Genomic DNA, 19,863 nt, shown 5'->3' with positions numbered 1-19,863 from the left:
TCAACGTATTAAATACACTCACAATGTTGTGCAACCATCACCTCTATCCAGTTCCAGAACGTTTTCATCACCCTAATGAAACCCCGGACGCACTGAGCAGTCACTCCCCATCCCCCCTTCCCCCAGCCTCCAGCCACCACCAACCTGCTTTCTGTCTCTATGATTTGCCTATTCTGGATATTTTATAACAGTAGAGTCGTGTGATATTTGTCCTTTTGTGTCTGGCTTCTTTCCGTTGCTTAATGTTTTCAAGGTTCATCCACATTTTAGTGTGCCTCAGAACTTCATTCCTTTGTAGGGCAGAATGATACTCCATTGTACGGGTAGACTACACTTTCTTTATCCATTCATCAGCTGAAGGACATTTGGGTTCTTTTCATCTATTCCAAGTTATTGTGAAGAGTGCTGCTACAAACATTCAAGCACAAGTTTTTGTTTGAACACCTGTTTTCCATTCTTTTGGGTATATGCCCAGGAGTGGAACTGCTGGGTCATATGGTAACTTTCTGTTTAACTTATCAAAGAACGGCCAAGTGTTTTCCACAGTGACTGTACCATTTACAATATTCCCGCCAGCAACATACGAGAATCCCAATTTCTCCACATCGTGCCAAAACCTGTTATTATCTGTTTTATTTTATTTTTTTATAATACTACCCCAGTAGGTGTCTTAGTCTTTGGTTTTTTAAAAGACCCAGAGACTTCTCTGGTGGCACAGTGGTTAAGAATCCGCCTGCCAATGCAGGGGATATGGGTTCGAGCCCTGGTCCGGGAAGATCCCACATGCCGCAGAGCAACTAAGCCCATGAGCCACAACTACTGAAGCCCGCGTGCTGCAACTACTGAAGCCCGCGCTCCTAGATCCCGTACTCCGGAACAAGAGAAGCCACTGCAATGAGAAGCCCGCTCACCGCAACGAAGAGTGGCCCCTGCTCGCCGCAACTAGTGAAAGCCCACGCACAGAAACGAAGACAAAAAAAAGAACAGGGCCTAGAGTCTCCCGGACGTGGTGGAGCTGTCCTTGGAGGTAGGGCCTGAAGGACAAGCACGGGCAGCGGGTGAGGCCTTGGGCCAGAGATCAGAGCTGCAGTCAAGCCGCCAGGGATACGGGCAGGCCCCAGGCAGTTCCCTGGACAGGGCAAGACCTAAGGGTCATGTCCAGTGTGAGAGCTGGATCTGGGAACCGGGGCTGGGGCCCATGGGGTGGGCTTCTCTGAGCCTCAGTTTACACATCCATGAAGTGGGGATATTCAGGTAAGTTTAAGCTGCTGTAACAAAGAGACTCATAATAAGCCAGTGGCTTAAGGAAGATAATGTATCTAACAGCCCACGGTGAGCATCCCATGCTCCATGCAGACATCCAGGGACCTGGTTCCTGTCGCTCCCTTTCTCCCCGTCCCTTAGGACAACGCCCTCCTCTCCATAGCCAATGGCCTGTCCATGACTGATTTGTGAGAAAAGCAAAGGGACGGACGAGGAGCCCCACAGTCTCTGTCCGGGTCCCTGAAGGACTCACATCATTTCTGCTCAATTCCATTGGTGAGAAATGGCCACGTGGCCATTCCTAAATCCAGGGGAGTCTGGGAATAAAATTCCAGTCACGTGCCTGCCCAAAGGGGCATGATTTAAAAGACAGCTCACAGCCTCGTGCTGGCTGGGTGTAGTAATACCTCCTTGCAGGGTGCCATGAGTACAGGTAAAGAACCTGGCACTTAGTAAGAGTTTAATAAAAGTGCACAATATCACTGAGGTCAGGGCTCCCAGGAGCCTTGGAAACTCTCTGGTCTAATGCCCTCATTTCTCTGCAGTTGAAGAAACAGGCACAGAGGGGAGAGGCCTCTGCCCGGGTTGCCCAGTGTGTAAGGGGCAAGGTGGGTCCAGAATCCTGTCTGGGACCCTCAACCCCATCCTCTCACCACTTGTTTCAGATTAGCTGGTCCAGCTCCACTGGGAGCTAGGCAGAGTATGGGGACCCAGATGACCTCTCCACCCAGAGGCAGTGTTGGGGGACAGGATCCCAAGAGGCTGCACAGCTTTGTGACTAGGTAGGTGTGGCCCTGGTTTCCTGGACAGAAGACAAAGCTGCTGCTCTGTGACAGAGGGCCACACCCAGCCCCGAGAGGGGGCAGTGGGCTGTGGGCAGCTGCCACACTGGGACGCAGCAGCAGGTGCCTGAGGAGGATGGCGTGCCTGGGCTTCCTCTTCCTCCTCCTCCTCCTCCTTTTCGTCAGCACCATGGCCCGGGGGGAGTACGCTGTGGTCCACGTGGTGTCAGACAACTGGAGCAAGGACTACTGCGTCCTGTTCCGCTCCGACTACGTCACCCTGCCCCGGGACCTGCACCGGGCCCCCCTCCTGGCCCTGCACGACGGCACCCAGGCACCCTGGTGCCCAGGCGAGGACTCCTCCCCCCAGGCCCACCCCGGCTCCCCCGGCCAGCGGCCCCTCCGCCAGACCACCGCCATGGTCAAGAGGGGTAACTGCAGCTTCTACGCCAAAGGCTGGCTGGCTCAGGCCCGAGGAGCCCACGGGCTGCTCATCGTGAGCCAGGTCAGCGGCCAGCAGTGCTCAGACACCACCCCGGCGACCCAGGACCGCCACAAGCCCCTGCCGCACCTCACCATCCCCGTGGCCGTGCTCCGCTACACCGACATGCTCGACATCCTCAGCTACACCCACGGTGGCGCCGGGGTCCGCGTGGCCTTGTATGCACCCCCAGAGCCCATCCTTGACTACAACGTGGTGGTCATCTTCATCCTGGCTGTAGGCACCGTGGCCGTGGGCGGCTACTGGGCCGGAGTGACCGAGGCTGGCCGGGTGCAGCGGCGCCTGGCCCAAGGGGGAGGGGGGCCTGGCGGTCACAATCAGCAGGAAGCAGTGGCAGCCCAGCAGGGGCACGAGGAAGAAGACGCAACAGTGGACTTCACGCCGGCCATGACGGGCGCAGTGGTCACCATGTCCTCCTCCATCATGCTGCTGCTCTACTTCTTCTACGACTGCTTTGTCTATGTCATGATCGCCATCTTCAGCCTGGGCGCCAGCACCGGCCTCTACAGCTGCCTGGTGCCCGTGGTGCACCACCTGCCCCTGCAGCAATACCGGTGGCTCCTGCCCCGCCGCCGGGCCTGTCTGCAGCTGCCCCTGCTGCTGCTGGCCGGCTTGTGCATGGTGGTGACGGTCCTCTGGGTCGCCTACCGCAACGAGGACCGCTGGGCGTGGCTCCTGCAGGACATGCTGGGTGTGGCCTACTGCCTTTTCGTCCTGCGGCGTGTGCGCCTGCCCACCCTCAAGAGCTGTGCCTCCTTCCTGCTGGCCCTGCTGGCCTTTGATGTCTTCTTTGTCTTCGTCACACCCCTGCTCACCAGGACCGGCGAGAGCATCATGGTGGAGGTAGCCTCGGGCCCGGCAGACTCCTTGAGCCACGAGAGGCTGCCCATGGTGCTCAAGGTGCCCCGGCTGAGCTTCTCGGCCTTGACCCTGTGTGACCAGCCCTTCTCCATCCTTGGCTTCGGTGACATCGTGGTCCCCGGCTTCTTGGTGGCCTACTGTCACCGCTTTGACGTGCATATCCGCTCGCGGCAGGTCTACTTCGTGGCCTGCACCGTGGCCTACGCTGTGGGCCTGCTGGTCACCTTTGTTGCCATGGCGCTCATGCAGATGGGCCAGCCCGCCCTGCTCTACCTGGTGTCCAGCACCCTGCTCACCAGCCTGGCCGTGGCTGCCTGCCGCCAAGAGCTCACCCTCTTCTGGACTGGCCAGGGCAGAGCCAAGACCCCCGCCCGGCCGGTGCCAGGGCTCTGCGGGGCCCCTTCAGTTGACTTTGACCAGAAGCAGGAGCACGCAGCAGACGTCCACAGAGCCAGCGAGCTTGAGGGGGCCACTGAGCACCTGGCAGGGAACTTAGACGGCGACCTCGGGAAGGACACGGCTGAGATCGTCACCATATCTGAGGAGGAAGCCACCAGTCCTGAAGGCCACAGTGACAGCTCTGAGGGCTGGAGTGATGCCAACCTGGAGCCTGATGAGCTGCCTTGTACCCACCCTGGGGCCTCAGAGGAGCTGATGCCACTGATGCCAATGGCCACGCTGACACCACTGATGCCACTCATGCCGCCGCCCTTGGAGCTGGGCCACACCCACGCCCAGGCCCAGGCCCACGATGCTGGCCTGCCCTGGACGGGGCTCCACAAGAAGAAGGGCCCGAAGGTAAAGAAGAGCATGTCGACCCAGGCTCCCTTGTGAACCCGGGGCCCTGGGACTTGTGCCTCTAGACTATTGCAGAGCAAAGCCATGTGTGGCAAAAAGAAATCGGGGCATTAAAGATATTCCATATCTACCCAATGGAGCCTCTTTGTGTGTTAGGACTGTAAGAAAGCAGCAACCACGGAATAAGTCCATGCAGAGACTGGAGGGTCCTTAGGATAGGCCCCATCTCTCCCTGCAGCCCAACCCCGGCCTCACTGCCCATCTTTTTCTCATGCTCAGGTCCAACTGAACCATGACTCTTCCTTGATCACACCACGTTCTCTCCCTCTCTCTTTGCACATGCTTTTCTCTCTGGCTGAGACACCCTTCCCATCCCAGACAGATATACCACAGCCCAGCTCCCTCGCTCACTGGAGCATTTCTAAGCAGCCTTCGTGTGTCAGCTCACTACCACCCTTCCTGCTGAGCGTCCCTGCTCTAGGCATCCTGGACAGCAACACCACGCCCAGCACGTGCCTGCTGTCATCCACCTGCTGCAGCCACAGACATCAAGTATGCGCCTACTGTGTACACCACCCTGTGGTGGGCACAGAGGGAGACTGCTGTCCACCTGGGGGAAGGGTGGGGGATGGAGAACAGACAAGAAACAACTTGAGAATCATCTCAAAACGGGGATGGAGAGGTTGGAGCCGGAGTGGAAGAATTTAGGAGACCACAGCTCTAGTTCCCATGCTTCCTTCCCTGATCCTGTATGATGGACCAATCTCTTAACCCCTTTGAGGTTCAGGAGTCTCATCTTCAAAATGGGACTTATACCATGTCCGCCTGGAGGCAGGGGCATGGACAAAATGACCTCTTGAGGACCCCACAGTTTCTTTAGTTTTATGGTGTGTTTATACGTTGCTTAAGCAGAGCAAACAAACTCTGGGGTGAGGGAAGGCTTCCGGAGGAGGCTATGTGGGAGGGGCAGTGCGGTACCGTGGTTAGAGTTCTGGAACCAGCAGCCTACTGGAAATTCCAGCTCCATCACTGACCTGTCTTGTGTCATTGAGCAAGTGATTTAACCTCTTAGTGCCTCGGTTTTCTCATCTGTAGAATGGGATAATAATAGGACCTACTGTGGGGGTTTGGGGGAGGTTTGACCGCATTGGCTTATATACGAGGACTGACGCAATGCCTGTAGGGAGATCGATATGAATGTTAGCTCTGTGTATATTACTCCCCCTTGTGAAAGGAGCTGAAAGAATCAAATCCAACTCCTACCAGCCTTTGGGCTCTGGCCCCAACTTCCTCCCCTCCTCCCCTCCACACCCAGCATTCCTGCTCTCACCACCACCAGCGAGCACACACCAGCCCCCATCACACACATCTTCCCCCTGCCCCCCAGGACCTTCCCACGTGCTGGGTCCTCTACCTGCAACTTTCCACTCCTCCTACCCCCAGAATCGGGTCTGGCCAGTTTCTTGTCCGTCCAGCCCCAGCTCAAATGTCCCCTCCTCATGGAAGCCTATCTTGATGACCCTTCCTAAAGCAGCCCCTGGCCTCAATCACATCACCCTATACCCGGTTCATTAGTTTTCTTGTCTCCCCCAGTCACGTCAGCTTGGTGAGGGCAGGGAACCCTCTGTCTTGTTCATCTGTGTAGAACAGGGCCTGGTAGGTAGCAGGTGCTTGAGTTATATTTGTTGGAGGAATGAATGAATTAATGAATCATGGAATGAATGAATCAATGAATTCTGGGCAAAGCCTGGCCACCGCCTGCAGTTCTGACCCAGACAATGAAGTGAACCTGGGCAAGAGAGGCAGCCCTCCCGGGAATCCTCACCCATCACAGCCTTCCAGACCATCCCCTGCTGCAGCCACAAGAGTGTGAGCCAAGGGTAGGTCTGGTCTCAACCCACCTCACTTAATTCTTGAAGCTGGTTGTAATGAATGAATGCATGAATGAGTTGCTCCAGCCTGAACACTGAGGGAACACCTCAGGCCGCCTCCCTGGGGTACTGCAGGGCCTTGGTCAGTGTGGAGATGAGACTCTGAGGGTTCTGGCTGGGCCCTGGGGGTGGGGAGGAAAGGGGTCAGGTAAAGGGCATCTCAAAGGAAGTCCCACTCACTGGGGATGAAGCGCAGCCCCCTCGGCAAACAGCATCTGAAGGCCGGGTCTGGACAAGGGCAGAGCAAGGAACCCGGGCCAGGACACTGACCGAAGGGGTTGGCAGCCCCTTCTGCTGGAGCCAGCGACCATCTGGCCTGGACAGAGGGGCCTCCGCAGGCTCTGGCTCACCTCCAGCCAGGGCGGCCTCCCCACTGCTGACCTGCGTCACTGGGCCCACCAAGGGTGGGCTATACCCCTCTGCCAGGCCCAAGGGGGAGGGCTGAACAGAACCGAGGCCGCTCGGTCCCCCTCACCGCCTAGACTGGGGGGCAAGGGAGCTCTGCTCTCCCAGGAACTTGCAGTCTGTGTGGCTCTGAGGACGCTGGACTGGAGCCCCCTGGGCAGGACGATGCCTGCCTCCGAGGAGAGGATGCTCAAGGGGACGGTCTGAGGAGGGAACCCCTCCCCACCCCTCACCCCCACCATGTCCAAGCAGATTCAGGGAAGAACGAATCCAACTCTGTCCTCACTCTTGTACCCAACAGGGGCTAACACTCAGAGACTATTCCGTCTATAAAATGGGGGGAATGACACCACCTACCTCGGGGGTCCCGGCGCGTATTAAACCGTCCGGGTAAGGAGCCGAGCCTGGGCTCCCGACGTCTGGTAGCGCTGCTGTCGCTGCTCTTCTCTGATGGCCCAGCAGCCCCTGCTCCTGCCCTGACTCCAGAGCCAGGATCCTCTCTGAGCTGCGGGCTGTGCTTCCCTTTGCCAGTCTGCTTCCCAGGGATTGGGCCGAATCCAGGTGGCTGTCACCTGTCAGAGGTGCCCAGCGTTGGCAACCCCCATCTGAGTGCCAGAGGGACACCGAGTACTGCAAGTGTGCATGTACACACACACACATACACACACACACGGGTACGTGCAAGCAGACACGCACACACATCCGTACTGCACCCTCAGGTAGCTAATGACAGAGCAGGACAGTGGGACCAGGGCCTGCCCATCTCCCCCTGAGCTAGCAGAGACGGTGGCAGGCAAGGCTGCACCCCGGTCTGATGGCTCCCCTGCCCTCACCTGTTCCCTCCTCTGCTGCTTTTGCACTTCGAACCCCATCTCAACATCTGCAGAGCCCAACGTGTGACAGGTGAAACCTAATATGGGGTGGTGGGGAATTCCCTGGCAGTCCAGTGGAATCTCTGGTCAGGGACCTAAGATCCCACAAGTTGCGCAGCGTGGCCAAAAAAACCAACCCCCCACCCCACCGCCCAGAAAAAAAAAAAACTAAGATGGGACCAGGGCAGGAATGAACTCCTGAGCCATGCCCAGGGCTCCAGGTGGCCCAGTCCCAGCTCTGGGGCTGTGCTGTGTTCAGGCTGCCCGGCATTTTTCTTTGTGGCCTCATTTAATCCCAGCAAGAACCCCATGAGCTGAATAGTCACAGCCTAGCTTTTTTCTAGTTGATGAGAAGTTTGGTACCAGAGATTTTGGCTTCCCTCGATAGTGAGAACCAGCAAGGACCCGAGAGATGCTCTATCCCACAGATGAGGAAAGGAGAGCCCAGAGAGGGTCAGGAGCTGCCCAACGTCACACAGCAATGGGACAGCATAAATAGTACACAACTTTGGTCTTCTGTCTCCCAGTCCAGCAGCTGGGATCAGTTCCCATCCTCAATACCGCTCCTCTCTGCACACCCCAATCTGCAAAATATGCCTCCTCCAGGAAAACCCAGGATCTACCCATTCCTTTGCCTTGTGCCCCTCAGGAGGTTCAGCTGTCTATTCTCTTTGAGAAGTAATTGTGTGTGGAAGGTTTGTGATTCACCATCAAGCATCTCTTCAGCTAGCACAGGAGGACACAGCTGCACGCTGAGTCACTGAGACTTGGATTCAAAGTCCAGCATTGCTATTCACTTGCCGTGTGCTGCTGGACAACTGAAGCCACCCCTCTGCGTCTTGATATCCTCATCTGTAAAATGGGCTGCAAAGGTTTACACTGTGGGTTTGTCGAAAGGATTAAATGAGGTGAGGTATGTGTTCACACAGCTAACACGTGCTAAGCACTAATGATAGGCTAGATACACATGTTATCTCAGTACCTGATGCCCAGGTTTCAGAGCAAACTTTCCAGGACAGCACTTGTCACACCTCCAAATGCCGTCTTTCCCAAATCAGCTTACAGTTCTTCCTGGTTGAGCTCCCAGAGGGGGAGTCATCCTCTTCCCTTGGAATGAGGATGTCCGGCCATGCCCAGTGGGGTGCGGTGTGAGGGTGGGTGCCTGGCGGTGAACAAGGGCACCCCCGCATAAGCGGAAGAGGAATCCCTCCTCAGTTAGACTGAAACACAGAAGGTTTTGTGCCTTTTTTCCTGCAATGCTGAACTTTGTGCGCTCCTGTCCTGCCATCTCCTGGTCAGTAATGTAAGAGCAGGCGGGCTCACACTCCAAGGGCCAGGGGCATTCCATCAGGGAACTTTGGAATAATTATAGTCAGGGGTGATATTCAAAAAATGTATAATAAACTACCCATCTGCAAAGTTCTGGAGTCCCTACTGGGCCCAAGGTTAACTCTTTAGAAGCTGACTGTGATGAAGCGGAGGTGTCCTGGAGAAGGGTCTGAGGGTATTTTGATAGTTTATGAAATGAAGTAGCCCCAATGCAGCATCACTACACATCCTTAATGCTTGAAGGGTCCATGCCCTGGTATTTACCCTACTCCCATAGAATCAGGTCACCTTGAATAAGTGACCTTATTTTGAATAACAAATTCTGTGTTTCAAGACCCCCAGGACGTGGACCATTGCTAGGTGAGAGGGACTCGCCATTTTGTCCTCCGGTCCCCCCAGTACTTGTTCTTGTAGGCCCACAGGTGCCCCTTCCCACACACAGCACAGCGATTATTCATAGTGTTTGTGAGCACGTCCCTGCCCGTCACTGGTTTACTTTCCAGGTGCTTAGTTTTATCTTCGGGAACACCTACTCTTCAGCCTCTAGGACTCTTGGCTGGAGTTCTTCCAGCCACATAAGTCTGAGACCAGGTCTCACATCTCACCCCTGAGCCCACCTAGAATTATGGAACACAGTCTCAGAGAGACCCCGGCAAGGGGAAGCTGGAAAGGGAAACTGAGGCTCCACTGGGAGAACCTTGGGCTGCTGACATGGGGAAGAGTAGTTCCGAGAAATGCCTTTAAGTGGCTTCCCCAGCCTCTTAAGGACTTGAACGGTGCAAAAGACTAGGGGGAGGACGGTGTATGAGGTCTGAGTGAGGGTGTTGGCAGAGCCTCCAGGGACCTTTCAGAACTCTCCATAACTGACGACAGAGAGCGAGAGCCGCCTGCCCGAGGTCACACAGCAAGCCACTAACAAGGCGAAGGTAACTAAGAACCTGGAAACTAACCCAAGAACCCTTCACAAACAGGAAACTCTTTCTGGAATGCAACTGCTTGCCTTTCAGGGATTGTTTCACAAGGTCCCAATTTCCCACCACATTCTTGGTTTTCTTAAAGCAGGAGGCTCTTGGATCCAGAGAGCGGAGAACTTCTCTGGGCAAAATCCTCAGCCCGTCATAAATCATCCTGGGCAAAGCCTGGCCACCGCCTGCAGTTCTGACCCAGACAATGAAGTGAACCTGGGCAAGAGAGGCAGCCCTCCTAGGAATCCTCACCCATCACAGCCCAGATTGTCTTCCAGGCCATCCCCTGCTATAGTCACAAGAGTGAGCCAAGGGTGTGTCTGGTCTCAACCCACATCACTTAATTCTTAACGCTGGTTGTGATAAATTGAATAGCATTCCCTCCAAAAGATAGTCATGTCCTAATCCCTGGAACCTGTGAATGTTACCTTATATGGAAGAAAAAAAAGACGACTTGGCAGGGGTGATTAAGTTAAGGATCTTGAGGTAGGGAAGCTATCTTGTATTATCCAAGTAGGTCCTAAATGTAATCACAAGCGTTCTTATAAGAGGGAGACAGAGGAGGATTACACACACAGAAGTGGAGAAGGCAATGTGAAGATGGAAGCAGAGCTGGGAGTGATGTGGCCACCAGCCAAGGATTGCCGGCAGCCTCCAGGAGCTGGAAGAGACAAAGAACAGATTCTCCCTGGGAGCCTCCAGAAGGAGCTCTGGCCTGCCGACCTCTTGATTTCAGGTCAGTAGTCCTGATTTCAGACTTTTGGCCTCCAGAACTGTGAGAGAATGAATGTTGTTTTAATCCACCAAGATTGTGGTAATTTGTTACAGCTGCCACAGGAAACCAGCACACTGGTCAGCAGGCAACCCTGACACAAGCTGCCTGAGTGCCCAGCCCTGTGATTGAGAATTAAATGTCTCACAGAGCGGACAAGACAAAGACACAGCCCCACAGCAACACTCCTATTCCTTCCCGCTGGGGAGAGCCGGGCACCCGGAGTCAGTGAAGGAGAGACAGGAGTTGGGTGTCTCCGTTGCAATAGCCAGTGAGTGTTTCCCAGTTTCAGCTGCTTTATCAGGCTCCAGGGATTTCTTTTTATCGTGATTTTATTGTGCTTTGGAGAAAAAGTGGAGAGCATAGAAAAGTAGGAAAAAAGCACAATTCCTGTTAAACTTTGGTATATTTCCATGCAGTCATATTTTTCCCATTCACAGGTTTTTATTTGTGTGTTTCATTTACATAGTTATTATCAAAATGGATATATACATTGGTATTCTGCTATGAATGTTCTATGTACCCTTTGAACCTTTGTTTGGAACAGGCTATGTAGTATTCCATAGCAGATATAACTTCATAGACTTCACATTCTCTTTATTGGATGTTTGATCTGTTTCCTACAGCACCGTGAGGAATATCTTTGGCAGTAAATTACTTTACATGTTTTAGGAGATTTCTGTAAGATAGATCTAGTAATTTTACTTCTGGGAAACTAGGGGTATGAAAATCTTTAAAGATGGTAATGCATTTTGCTAAATTACTTTCCAAATTGTGTGTGTGTCAATTTATCCTCTGCGTGTGCTGTAAAACATGGAAGTAACCATTTTACCACACTTTCACCAGGATCTTTTCCAATTTGCTATGATGAAAAACAACATCACTTTCAATTTGCATGTCTCTACTTAACAGTGAGGTTGGACTTTTACTTCCATTCCCGGGCTTAGCACGGTGTCCAACCAAGTCGCAATTTCCTGTTGATTCTATGCTAGGAAAACCTCTGGGATCTATTTTCTCCTTCCCCTTTTTACAGGCTTATTTCAAGATGTCACCTCTCACCTGGGGGTGAGAGGTCATTAGGATCCTTGAGAAAAATAAAAGAGCACAACTATTCTTGGTTGTGTCCTTCTGGCTGAAAGACCTTGGATGCCTCCCTCCTGCCTGTCAAACCAAGCCCAGCTCCTCGGCTTGGTGTTTAAGGCAGTCCGTGATCAGCCTTCCCTACAGCCAAGCTTGCCTGCTATATCCCCCAGCCACCCTGTGTGTGTAGCCCTCCTCACATGCTCGCCCAGCTCCGTGCCTCTGCTCTGCCTTCCACTCACTTGGAATGTGCTCTTGCGCCTAATACCTATGCACGTTGTATCCGGAGATTCACGCCGCACTCTCCAGCACCCCTGTGCAGGGCCCTGTCCAAGGTCCTGGACACAAACATGACCCGGGATGTAGTTCCTGCCTCAGACGGTTTCACCGTCAGGAGCGGGTGGATGAGGGCATAGATTCGTACATTCTGATTAATTCAGGCCCTTTGGCTTCAAGGAGCAGGAACCCATTCAAAGTATCTCAAGCAAAAAGAGGAGCTTGTTGGAAGGACACGGGGTTTCTCAGAGCACCAGGGCAAACAGCCCAGGTGGGGCTCATGGGAATTGGGAATTAGAGAGCTGTCAGAAAGCAAAGGCATCCTCTGCCTCTCCAGGCTGTACAGGCTCTGTGCACCCACTTCCTCTCTTCCCTCCCGCGCCAGCTGCCTCTGCGAGCTCATTTTGCTCTAGGCTCGTTGTGGCACTGGTCCCAACTCTGCATCGTGGTCTCTGCCCAGGGACCACCCCCAGTGGGCAATGGTCTCTATTCAGACACCATTCTGATTCTCAAGAGAGGGACTCGGCTGGGCTTAGATTTACTCTGTGTGGTCGGGGTCTTTTCATTGGTTGTCGGTGAGCCCATGGGCCCTTGATTCAACATCTACTCCTGGTCCAATCAGCTGCGGCTGGAAAAGGACAGCGAGGAGAGCAGGGTCAGATAGTACAAAGGGTTGTCAGAATCTGAATTATAACACGATCCCAAGGTGAAGCCTCTGCTTATGAAGGTCTAAGAAGCACTGCTTTAGAGCAAGGGTTCTCAAAGACTGATCCCTGATCCAGCAGCAGCAGGCTTGCCTGGGAACTTGTCAAAAATGCAAATTCTGTAAATCAACTATACTTCAGTTAAAAAAAAAAAATCATCCAATGTCTTCTTAACCAAACAAAGAAACAAACAAAAGAAATGCAAATTCTGAGGCCCCTCCCCAGGGCCTGGAGGGGGCCTGAGAAGGAGCTGGGCGCTTCCCACAGGTTCTCAAAACAAGCCCCACCCCCGCCCTCTGTTTTCCACAGAGAAAATTCCCACCTTCTTTCCATGGTGAAGAGCCAGTGCCTTGCTCTGCACCTGTCCCCTGTGGGGCTGACAAAGAGATACTACCACACAGGCTATTGTGTATAAATGAAACACGCTGATGTTTGCTTATGCTGGTCAGAGGCAGGTCATCCCTCCCTGTTGTCCTCATTTTCCTACTCAGGCAACAATGGATGATTTCTGTAGTTCCTTCAAGGATTATGGGTTTTAATGGCCTGGTTGGTTCCCACCTATATTAGTTGCCTGTGGCTGTTATAACAAATTACCACAAACCAAGTGGCTTAAAACAACAGAAGTTTATTTTCTCACAGTCTGGAGGATGGCAGTCTGGACTTCAGATGTCAGCAGGGCCACTGCCCTCGGAAGGTTCTAAAGGAGAAGTCTTCTTTCCTTCTTCCAGCTTCTGGTGACCCCAGGAATTCCTTGGCTTGCGGCTAAATAACTCCAGTCTCTGCCTCCCCGTTCACATGGCCTTCTCCTCTTCTCTGTGTGTCTCCAATCTCCCTCTGTCTTTATCGCATGACAATATGTGTCACTGGGTTTAGGGACCACCTCGGTAACCCAGGATGACCTCTTCTTGAGGTTCTTAATAATTACATCCTCAACAACCTGAATGGGAAAAGAATTTGCAAAAGACTAGATACATGTATATGTATAACTGAATCCCTTTGCTGTACACCTGAAACTATCACAACATTGTTAATCAACTATACTCCAATATAAAATAAAAAGTTTAAAAAAAATTGCATCCTCAAAGACCCTTTTTCCTAATTAGGTCACAATCACAGGTTCTGGGTGGACATATATTTGGGGAGGGGGGCACCGTTCAACACACTACACCACTGTCCCCGCCAAACATTTGGGACCAGACTAGGGACAAAGGGTGTCTCCACCCCATCTCCTTCCTTATCTAGAGTAACTACAAGTGACAAGATTTCTGTTTAGCCCCATTTTAGAGCCAGAGGGAGAAGAATATCGAGACACAGCCCACCTCCTCAAGGAACTGATGGTTGGGTGGAAGCAGAGCAGCCAAGAAGGGCGCCATCTTTGCACCCCTGCCCACGGCAGTGCCCACCCCGGCCTACCATCTCCTGTCAATTTCTGGAGCTGTGGCTGGAGGATGAGGGAGTGGCCTGAGAGGGGGCTCGGAGCGCCCCGGGCAGTGTTCTGGGAATTGCAGGGGCCCCAGCGATACCAAGACGCACACTCCCTCCTTCTGCAGTTTCCATTCTGCCAGGGCAGGAGGTTTTATGATTGCCAGGACAGCAATTAAAGAAGGGACAATCAGCCAATGGCACATTCTTGGGCCTCGGCAGCCAGCGTTCTCTGCAGCCTGCCTCAGAGGGAGATGAGAATTTCCAGAAAGCAAGCTGGTGTCCAGAAAAGGCCCATCCCAGGCGGCCTCTAATGTCATTAGCCCAGCGATGATGAGTAGAATGAGGTACAAGCGAGCAGCCCTGGCCCCACTTGATTCTCTGAGGGACGCTGATAAGAACATGGTCTCCCAGCTGGGGACCACAGAGCGTGGACCAGGGGAGAAAGGAAGCAATGGAGAACTGAGGACAGGGTGTTTGTAGTGGAAATAGGCAATCAATAGACCTGGGTTTTCATTTCACTCATTAGCTGTGTGAGCTTAGAAGAGTTCTTAAATAAAAAGCCTCTGCAAATCATTATAAAAAGGCAAACGATCCAAGAGGGGGAAAAACGGGCAAAGAATTTTGAACTGGCATTGTACAGAAGAAACACAGATGGCCAAAAAAAAAAAAAATACAAAAAGATGTTCCATCTTTCTAGTAATTAGGGAAACAAAACTTAAAACAACCAGAACACGAGTGAGAAAATTGGTGATATCTGAGTAAAGTCTGCTGTTTATTAAGTAGCTTTGTACCAATGTTAATTAATGTCTTAGTTTTGATCACTGTATGAGGTTATGTAAGATGCTGACATGAGGAGACGTTGGGGGAAGGGACTATAAGAACTCTGTATTTTCAGAACTTTTCCGTTAGCCTAAACTTATTTCAAAATAAAAAGGTAAATAACAACTACTATAACAACAGTAACAGAGGTATCACTGTCTTCCCAACACGGGGGCAAGAATTATAAAGATTAATAAGACCCAGCATTGGAGGTGGTGGTGCTGAGAGGCAGGCTGTCACGCATACCGTTGGTGGGAAGGTGATTTGATACATCCTGTTTGGAGAGCACTTTTTGGAGAGCACTTTGGCAGCATTGATTACAATTTCATTATGAGTACCCCTGGACCTGGGAATTCCACGGCTTGGTATTTACCCAAATCCTTGCACTTGTATTCAAAGAGGCATGTCCAATGGTATTCGCCACAGCCCTGTTTCTAATAACCAGGGGCAACCCAAATGCCCAAGAGAGGAAAGGTTAAATGATACAGTGCATCTAACCATGAAGTACTATGCAGCAGGTAAAAAGAATGCAATCCATCCACATGAACAAAAGTGAAAAGGTTTCCAAAGCCAAAAAGTATAATTCCACTGATGTGAAGGAAAAGCCCAAATAAAGCCATACATTTCTAAACGTACATATACAAAGGTATAGGCCGACCCAAAAGTCAGGAACAGCACCCTCTCGACTGGTCAAAGTTCCCTCTGGAGAGGACAGTGGGGCAGAGATTGGGACAGGCACGGGTGGGTGGGGCTGTGTCAAAGGGAGCTTTTTCTTTTTCCGTATTCTCTGAATTTTTAACATGAAAGCTCATGTATTACTTCTGCAGGTTTTTAAAATATTTAAAAAACCTGCACAAGTAATTTAACCTTCTCTGACCTGCAATTTCCTGGTCTTTAAAATAAAAGAGTTAGTAATACAATGTTATATGTCAATTATGTATGTATAAAATAGAAAAACAACAAAGATATATTGTATAGCACAGGGAATTATAGCCATTATCTTATAATAACTTTTAATGGAGTATAATCTGTAAAAACACTGAATCACTACGCTGTACACCTGAAACTAATATAATATTGTAAATCAACTATACTTCAATTAAAAAATAAATACATAAAAATAATAAATAAATTAAAGGGGTTGAGTTAGGGCCCCTCCGAGGTTGCTTCCAGCTCTGAATTTCTTTAACCGGAATCTGAGGCTGTGTCCTATGCTGCCCCCTCCCTACTCTGCCCCCACCCCCGACACACACACACCTGCTTCTCTCCAGTCCTCACACTTTCCAGCTCATTCCTGACTTAGGGCCTTTGAGAGGCCTCCCAGACTGCCCAAGATAACAGTGAGGGAGGGGAGAAAGGCAGGGCCAGATCAGAGAGGGCCTGGGAGACCCAGGAAAGGAGTTAGGATTTCAGCCTCAGGCAGGTAGGAAACCTCAAAAGGGTTTTAAATGCTGGGGGTGGGATAGGGTGGGAGGGGAGGAGGGGGAAGGGGAAGGGGTGGTGTGAGGCTGCCTCCACCATCTCATCAAAGCCAACAACAGTCTAAGTCTTGGTAGAACATGAAATATAAGGTAGAGCCTGGCTTTAAGCAATTGGGGGCCAGTCTCAAGGTAAACAGAGCTTGAAGAGAAGTGAAGGGTCAGAGTGAATCTGTTTCAAGTGAGTCTCCCCTAAGTCCATTTACACTCTGTAGCACAGTGTTTTTCCATCTCCTGAATACGTAATGTCCCTCCCAAATTCACTTAAGGCATAGAGTGTCCTGTTTTGATGTCTTGTCAGATCCTTGAGCTGAAACCCAAATTTATTCTCAAAAATGTCTCTCAACACAATGATATATCATTCCTCCCCTCTTTCTCTCTTTTTGCCTCACCCTTTCTCTCAACCACTGTTTTCCACCCATCTTCTTTTCGCCAGACTTCCTAAGGTTTTGGCCCCTTCTCTCTCTTTCCCCACTTAGTGAGATTTGCCATCCTTTGATAAACCCTCTTTTCAGCGGGACTTTATTGCTGGCCTAGCCTGCCCTTCCCCAGTGGCCTTTGGACCTGGCCTCATCTTCCATGCTTTGGCTCCACGTGACTTTCCAAGGCTGGATTCCCCAGGCTGAACATGCAGAAAAGCTTCCAGGACTCTCTCCTTCTTCTTTCTTTCCCTCAAGTCCAGCCTCATGAGGTACAAATGGTTAACTGCAACTTCCTTGGATGGGGGGTTGTGGGTTCAGAACAGGCTACAGGGAAGACAGGGGAAGGTCCAGGTGGTGACTCAGACCCCTTTGGATCTCTCCCCTTCCTGTTTCTGTTTCTCTTGGAGGGACTTTCTCCACAAGACTAGAACCCTGGCCACCGGAGAGGAAGGGAGCCTCTTCCTCCAGTTCCAACTAGAAAGAGGCCTACAGGTCAGCCCCGCCCGGATCAGGTGCCCAGTTGCAGGACCAGAGGGGTGGACACCATCATAGGGGCCTCCGATCAGAACCACATGGTTCCCCAAATAGAAAATAGTAACAAATATGACAATTATTAATCCAACTCTTATATCAACAATCACCTTACACATCAATGGTCTAAATGCACCAGTTGAAAGACAGAGATTGTCAGAGTGGATCAGAAAACATACTGCATGATTCCAACTATATAACATTCTGAAAAAGGAAAAATTAAGGAAACACTACAAAATCAGTGGTTGCTAGGGGCTGTAGGGGAAGGATAAACAGGTAGAGTGTAGAGGATTTTTAAAGCAGTGAAAAGTACTCAGTGTGGTACCATAATGACGGATACATATCTTTATACGTTTGTCGGAACCCATAGAACAGGGGTCCCCAACCTTCCGGTACCAGTCCAAGGCCTGTTAGGACCCCGGGTTGCACAGCCGGAGGTGAGCGGGCGAGCGAGTGAGTGAAGCTTCACCTTCCGCTTCCCATCACTCCCAATCGCTCGCATCACCGCCTGAACCATCCCCCACCCCCGTCCGTGGAAAAATTGCCTTCCACGAAACCGGTCCCTGGTGCCAAAAAGGTTGGGGACCGCTGCCATAGAATATACAACCATAATGTAAGCTATGGACTTTGGGTGTTTATAACGTGTCAATGCATGTTCATCAATTGTAACAAATGTACCACTCTGGTGGGGGATGCTGATAATGGGCAAGGCTGTGTATTTCGGGGGGGAGCAGGGAGTATATGAGAAATCTCTGTACCTTCCCCTCAATTTTGCTGTGAACGTAAAACTGCTCTTTAGAAATTGCCTTAATAAAAACAAGTGCTAGGAAAAAAAAAAAAAGAACCATATGGTTCCCATGCACAAAAGGGGCATTTCTCCTAAAGAAGAGGACATCCATGCCCTAGAAAAAGGGAACAAGTTTTAAGCAGACAGAACAGGGGGTGTCCACATTGCCCCATGTTCAGTCCAGGGGCTGGCCTTGGTAGGTATGAGGTCTGGTTCCTTAGCAGCAGGAAGACCTTGGGAGACCTGGCTGGCGTCTCCAGCTGTTCTTGCTTTACCTTCTCCACCCAGATGCTGCAGTCGACAGCAGATACCCAGAGCGCACTGGCTCCTGACTCCAGCGGCCCCTCCTCAGGGCACCAAAAACCTTGGATGCTGACAAATCTGACTTTTTTAGGAAACCAGCCCTATCTGGAAGAAAGTTATTTTCTATTTTAAAATGTCAGATGTGGAATGTCAATTTTCTCAGAAAATGTATCATTTATATACAAAGGAAGGGCCCATGTTTTTCTCCAGGATGCTACTTTTCAAAAAGTCAGAATTTTTTAGAGCTGAGAGGCCCCTGGACAGTCTTTTATTCCAACCCACTCATTTTACAAATGAGACAACAGGTACAGAGAAGTCAAGCGTTTTACCCAATAATACCAGCTAGTTAGTAGCATTGGCAATAAGGAATCCTAATAATTAATCAACACTCAGGGTTTCCATGTGATGTTTGCAAACTATTCAAGAAAAAATGTAGTAATGAAAACTTATCCTGGACAGGTATGCTTTTTTTTTTTTTTTTTTTTTAAGGCTTAAAGTTTAAGCCATAGGGTTTTTTTTTTTAACTACATGAATATTAAATTGAATTTTTCTCTTTTGTGCATTTATCTACAAAATGTTTTATCTTTTTTGTCAAATGGTAATGAATCTTAGCTTCACATTTCTTTGCCGTTTACCTCCACCTCTGGAATCTCGGGATCTAGAAGCAAACACTTCAGGGCACCAAGGGAATTAGGACAGAAGACTTGTTTGTAAAAGAGTTGCTTTAGTCATTGGTCACTCTTTCTGGTTTATCTAGTTTGAATATTCACATTTGTCTTCCTTAAAGAGACATGCACCCCTATAGTTATCATGTTTGGTACAATTTTTCTTCTCTAGCCTGTTCATAATTTTGATGCCACACCCAAAACCCAAAGTCATTGGCCTGAACTTACAAGAAGAAAGTAGTTATTGTGGATGAATATGCAAAGCACACAGGCCCTGAAATGCTGTTGTTGGACACAAAAGCCCCTCTGTGACTTTGTAATAGCCGGTCCCCCACATCACACAGAGCAAGAAAAAGGGCACACACTGTGCTCACGCTGTTTCACCCTCTTGAATTTGTAAACAACTGAAACATAACACAAACAAGCCATTTCATTTTTTAGCTTGCTGGTGTTTTTAACTCAATAAAATGTTTGTTAATTAACTTCATGAACTTTTTTTTTTTTTAACCCCAGATTATCTTGGCATTTGAATGGACTCCACTGGCTGGTTTGAATGGGATGGTTTCTTTGAATATGGGTTGATTTCTGTGTATGCCCTTGTAACAGTCAGGATAAGCTAGGTTATGGTGCAATAACAAAGGATACCCGAATCTCAATGGTTTGACAGAAGTTTGCTTTCCTCTCATGTTACACGTTCCATGAGGATCAGGAGGGAGCTTGCAGTTTATGGTAATCACTCAGGGGCCCTACCTGAAGGAGGCTCCATCTTACCTGTGCTTCCACTCACCTCAGAGGACGGAGAGAACTCCGGAGGGACTCACAAGCAATCAAATGCTCCAGCCTGGAAGTGACACCCATCACAACTCATTGGTCTGAACTAGTCACGTGACCCT

General features: G+C 50.6%; 1 protein-coding gene and 1 long non-coding RNA gene across 2 annotated transcripts in view; one reads left to right on the top strand and one right to left on the bottom strand.

Annotated features, from left to right (window-relative positions):
* LOC309651002 overlaps positions 1-19,863 on the bottom strand; it is a 172,937-nt gene that overhangs the window by 84,240 nt on the left and 68,834 nt on the right. The gene's annotated exons all lie outside the window — the stretch shown is intronic.
* Positions 1,818-7,138, top strand: SPPL2C (signal peptide peptidase like 2C). Its single transcript, XM_082443136.1, has one exon. It carries the CDS (start codon positions 2,182-2,184, stop codon positions 4,240-4,242), a length of 2,061 nt encoding a protein of 686 aa, XP_082299262.1. The 5' UTR covers positions 1,818-2,181; the 3' UTR covers positions 4,243-7,138.

This window comes from Balaenoptera physalus, assembly GCF_965194825.1.
Source record: "Balaenoptera physalus genome assembly, chromosome: 20".
NCBI lineage: Eukaryota > Metazoa > Chordata > Mammalia > Artiodactyla > Balaenopteridae > Balaenoptera > Balaenoptera physalus.
This window is presented reverse-complemented; position numbering and strand designations above follow the sequence as displayed.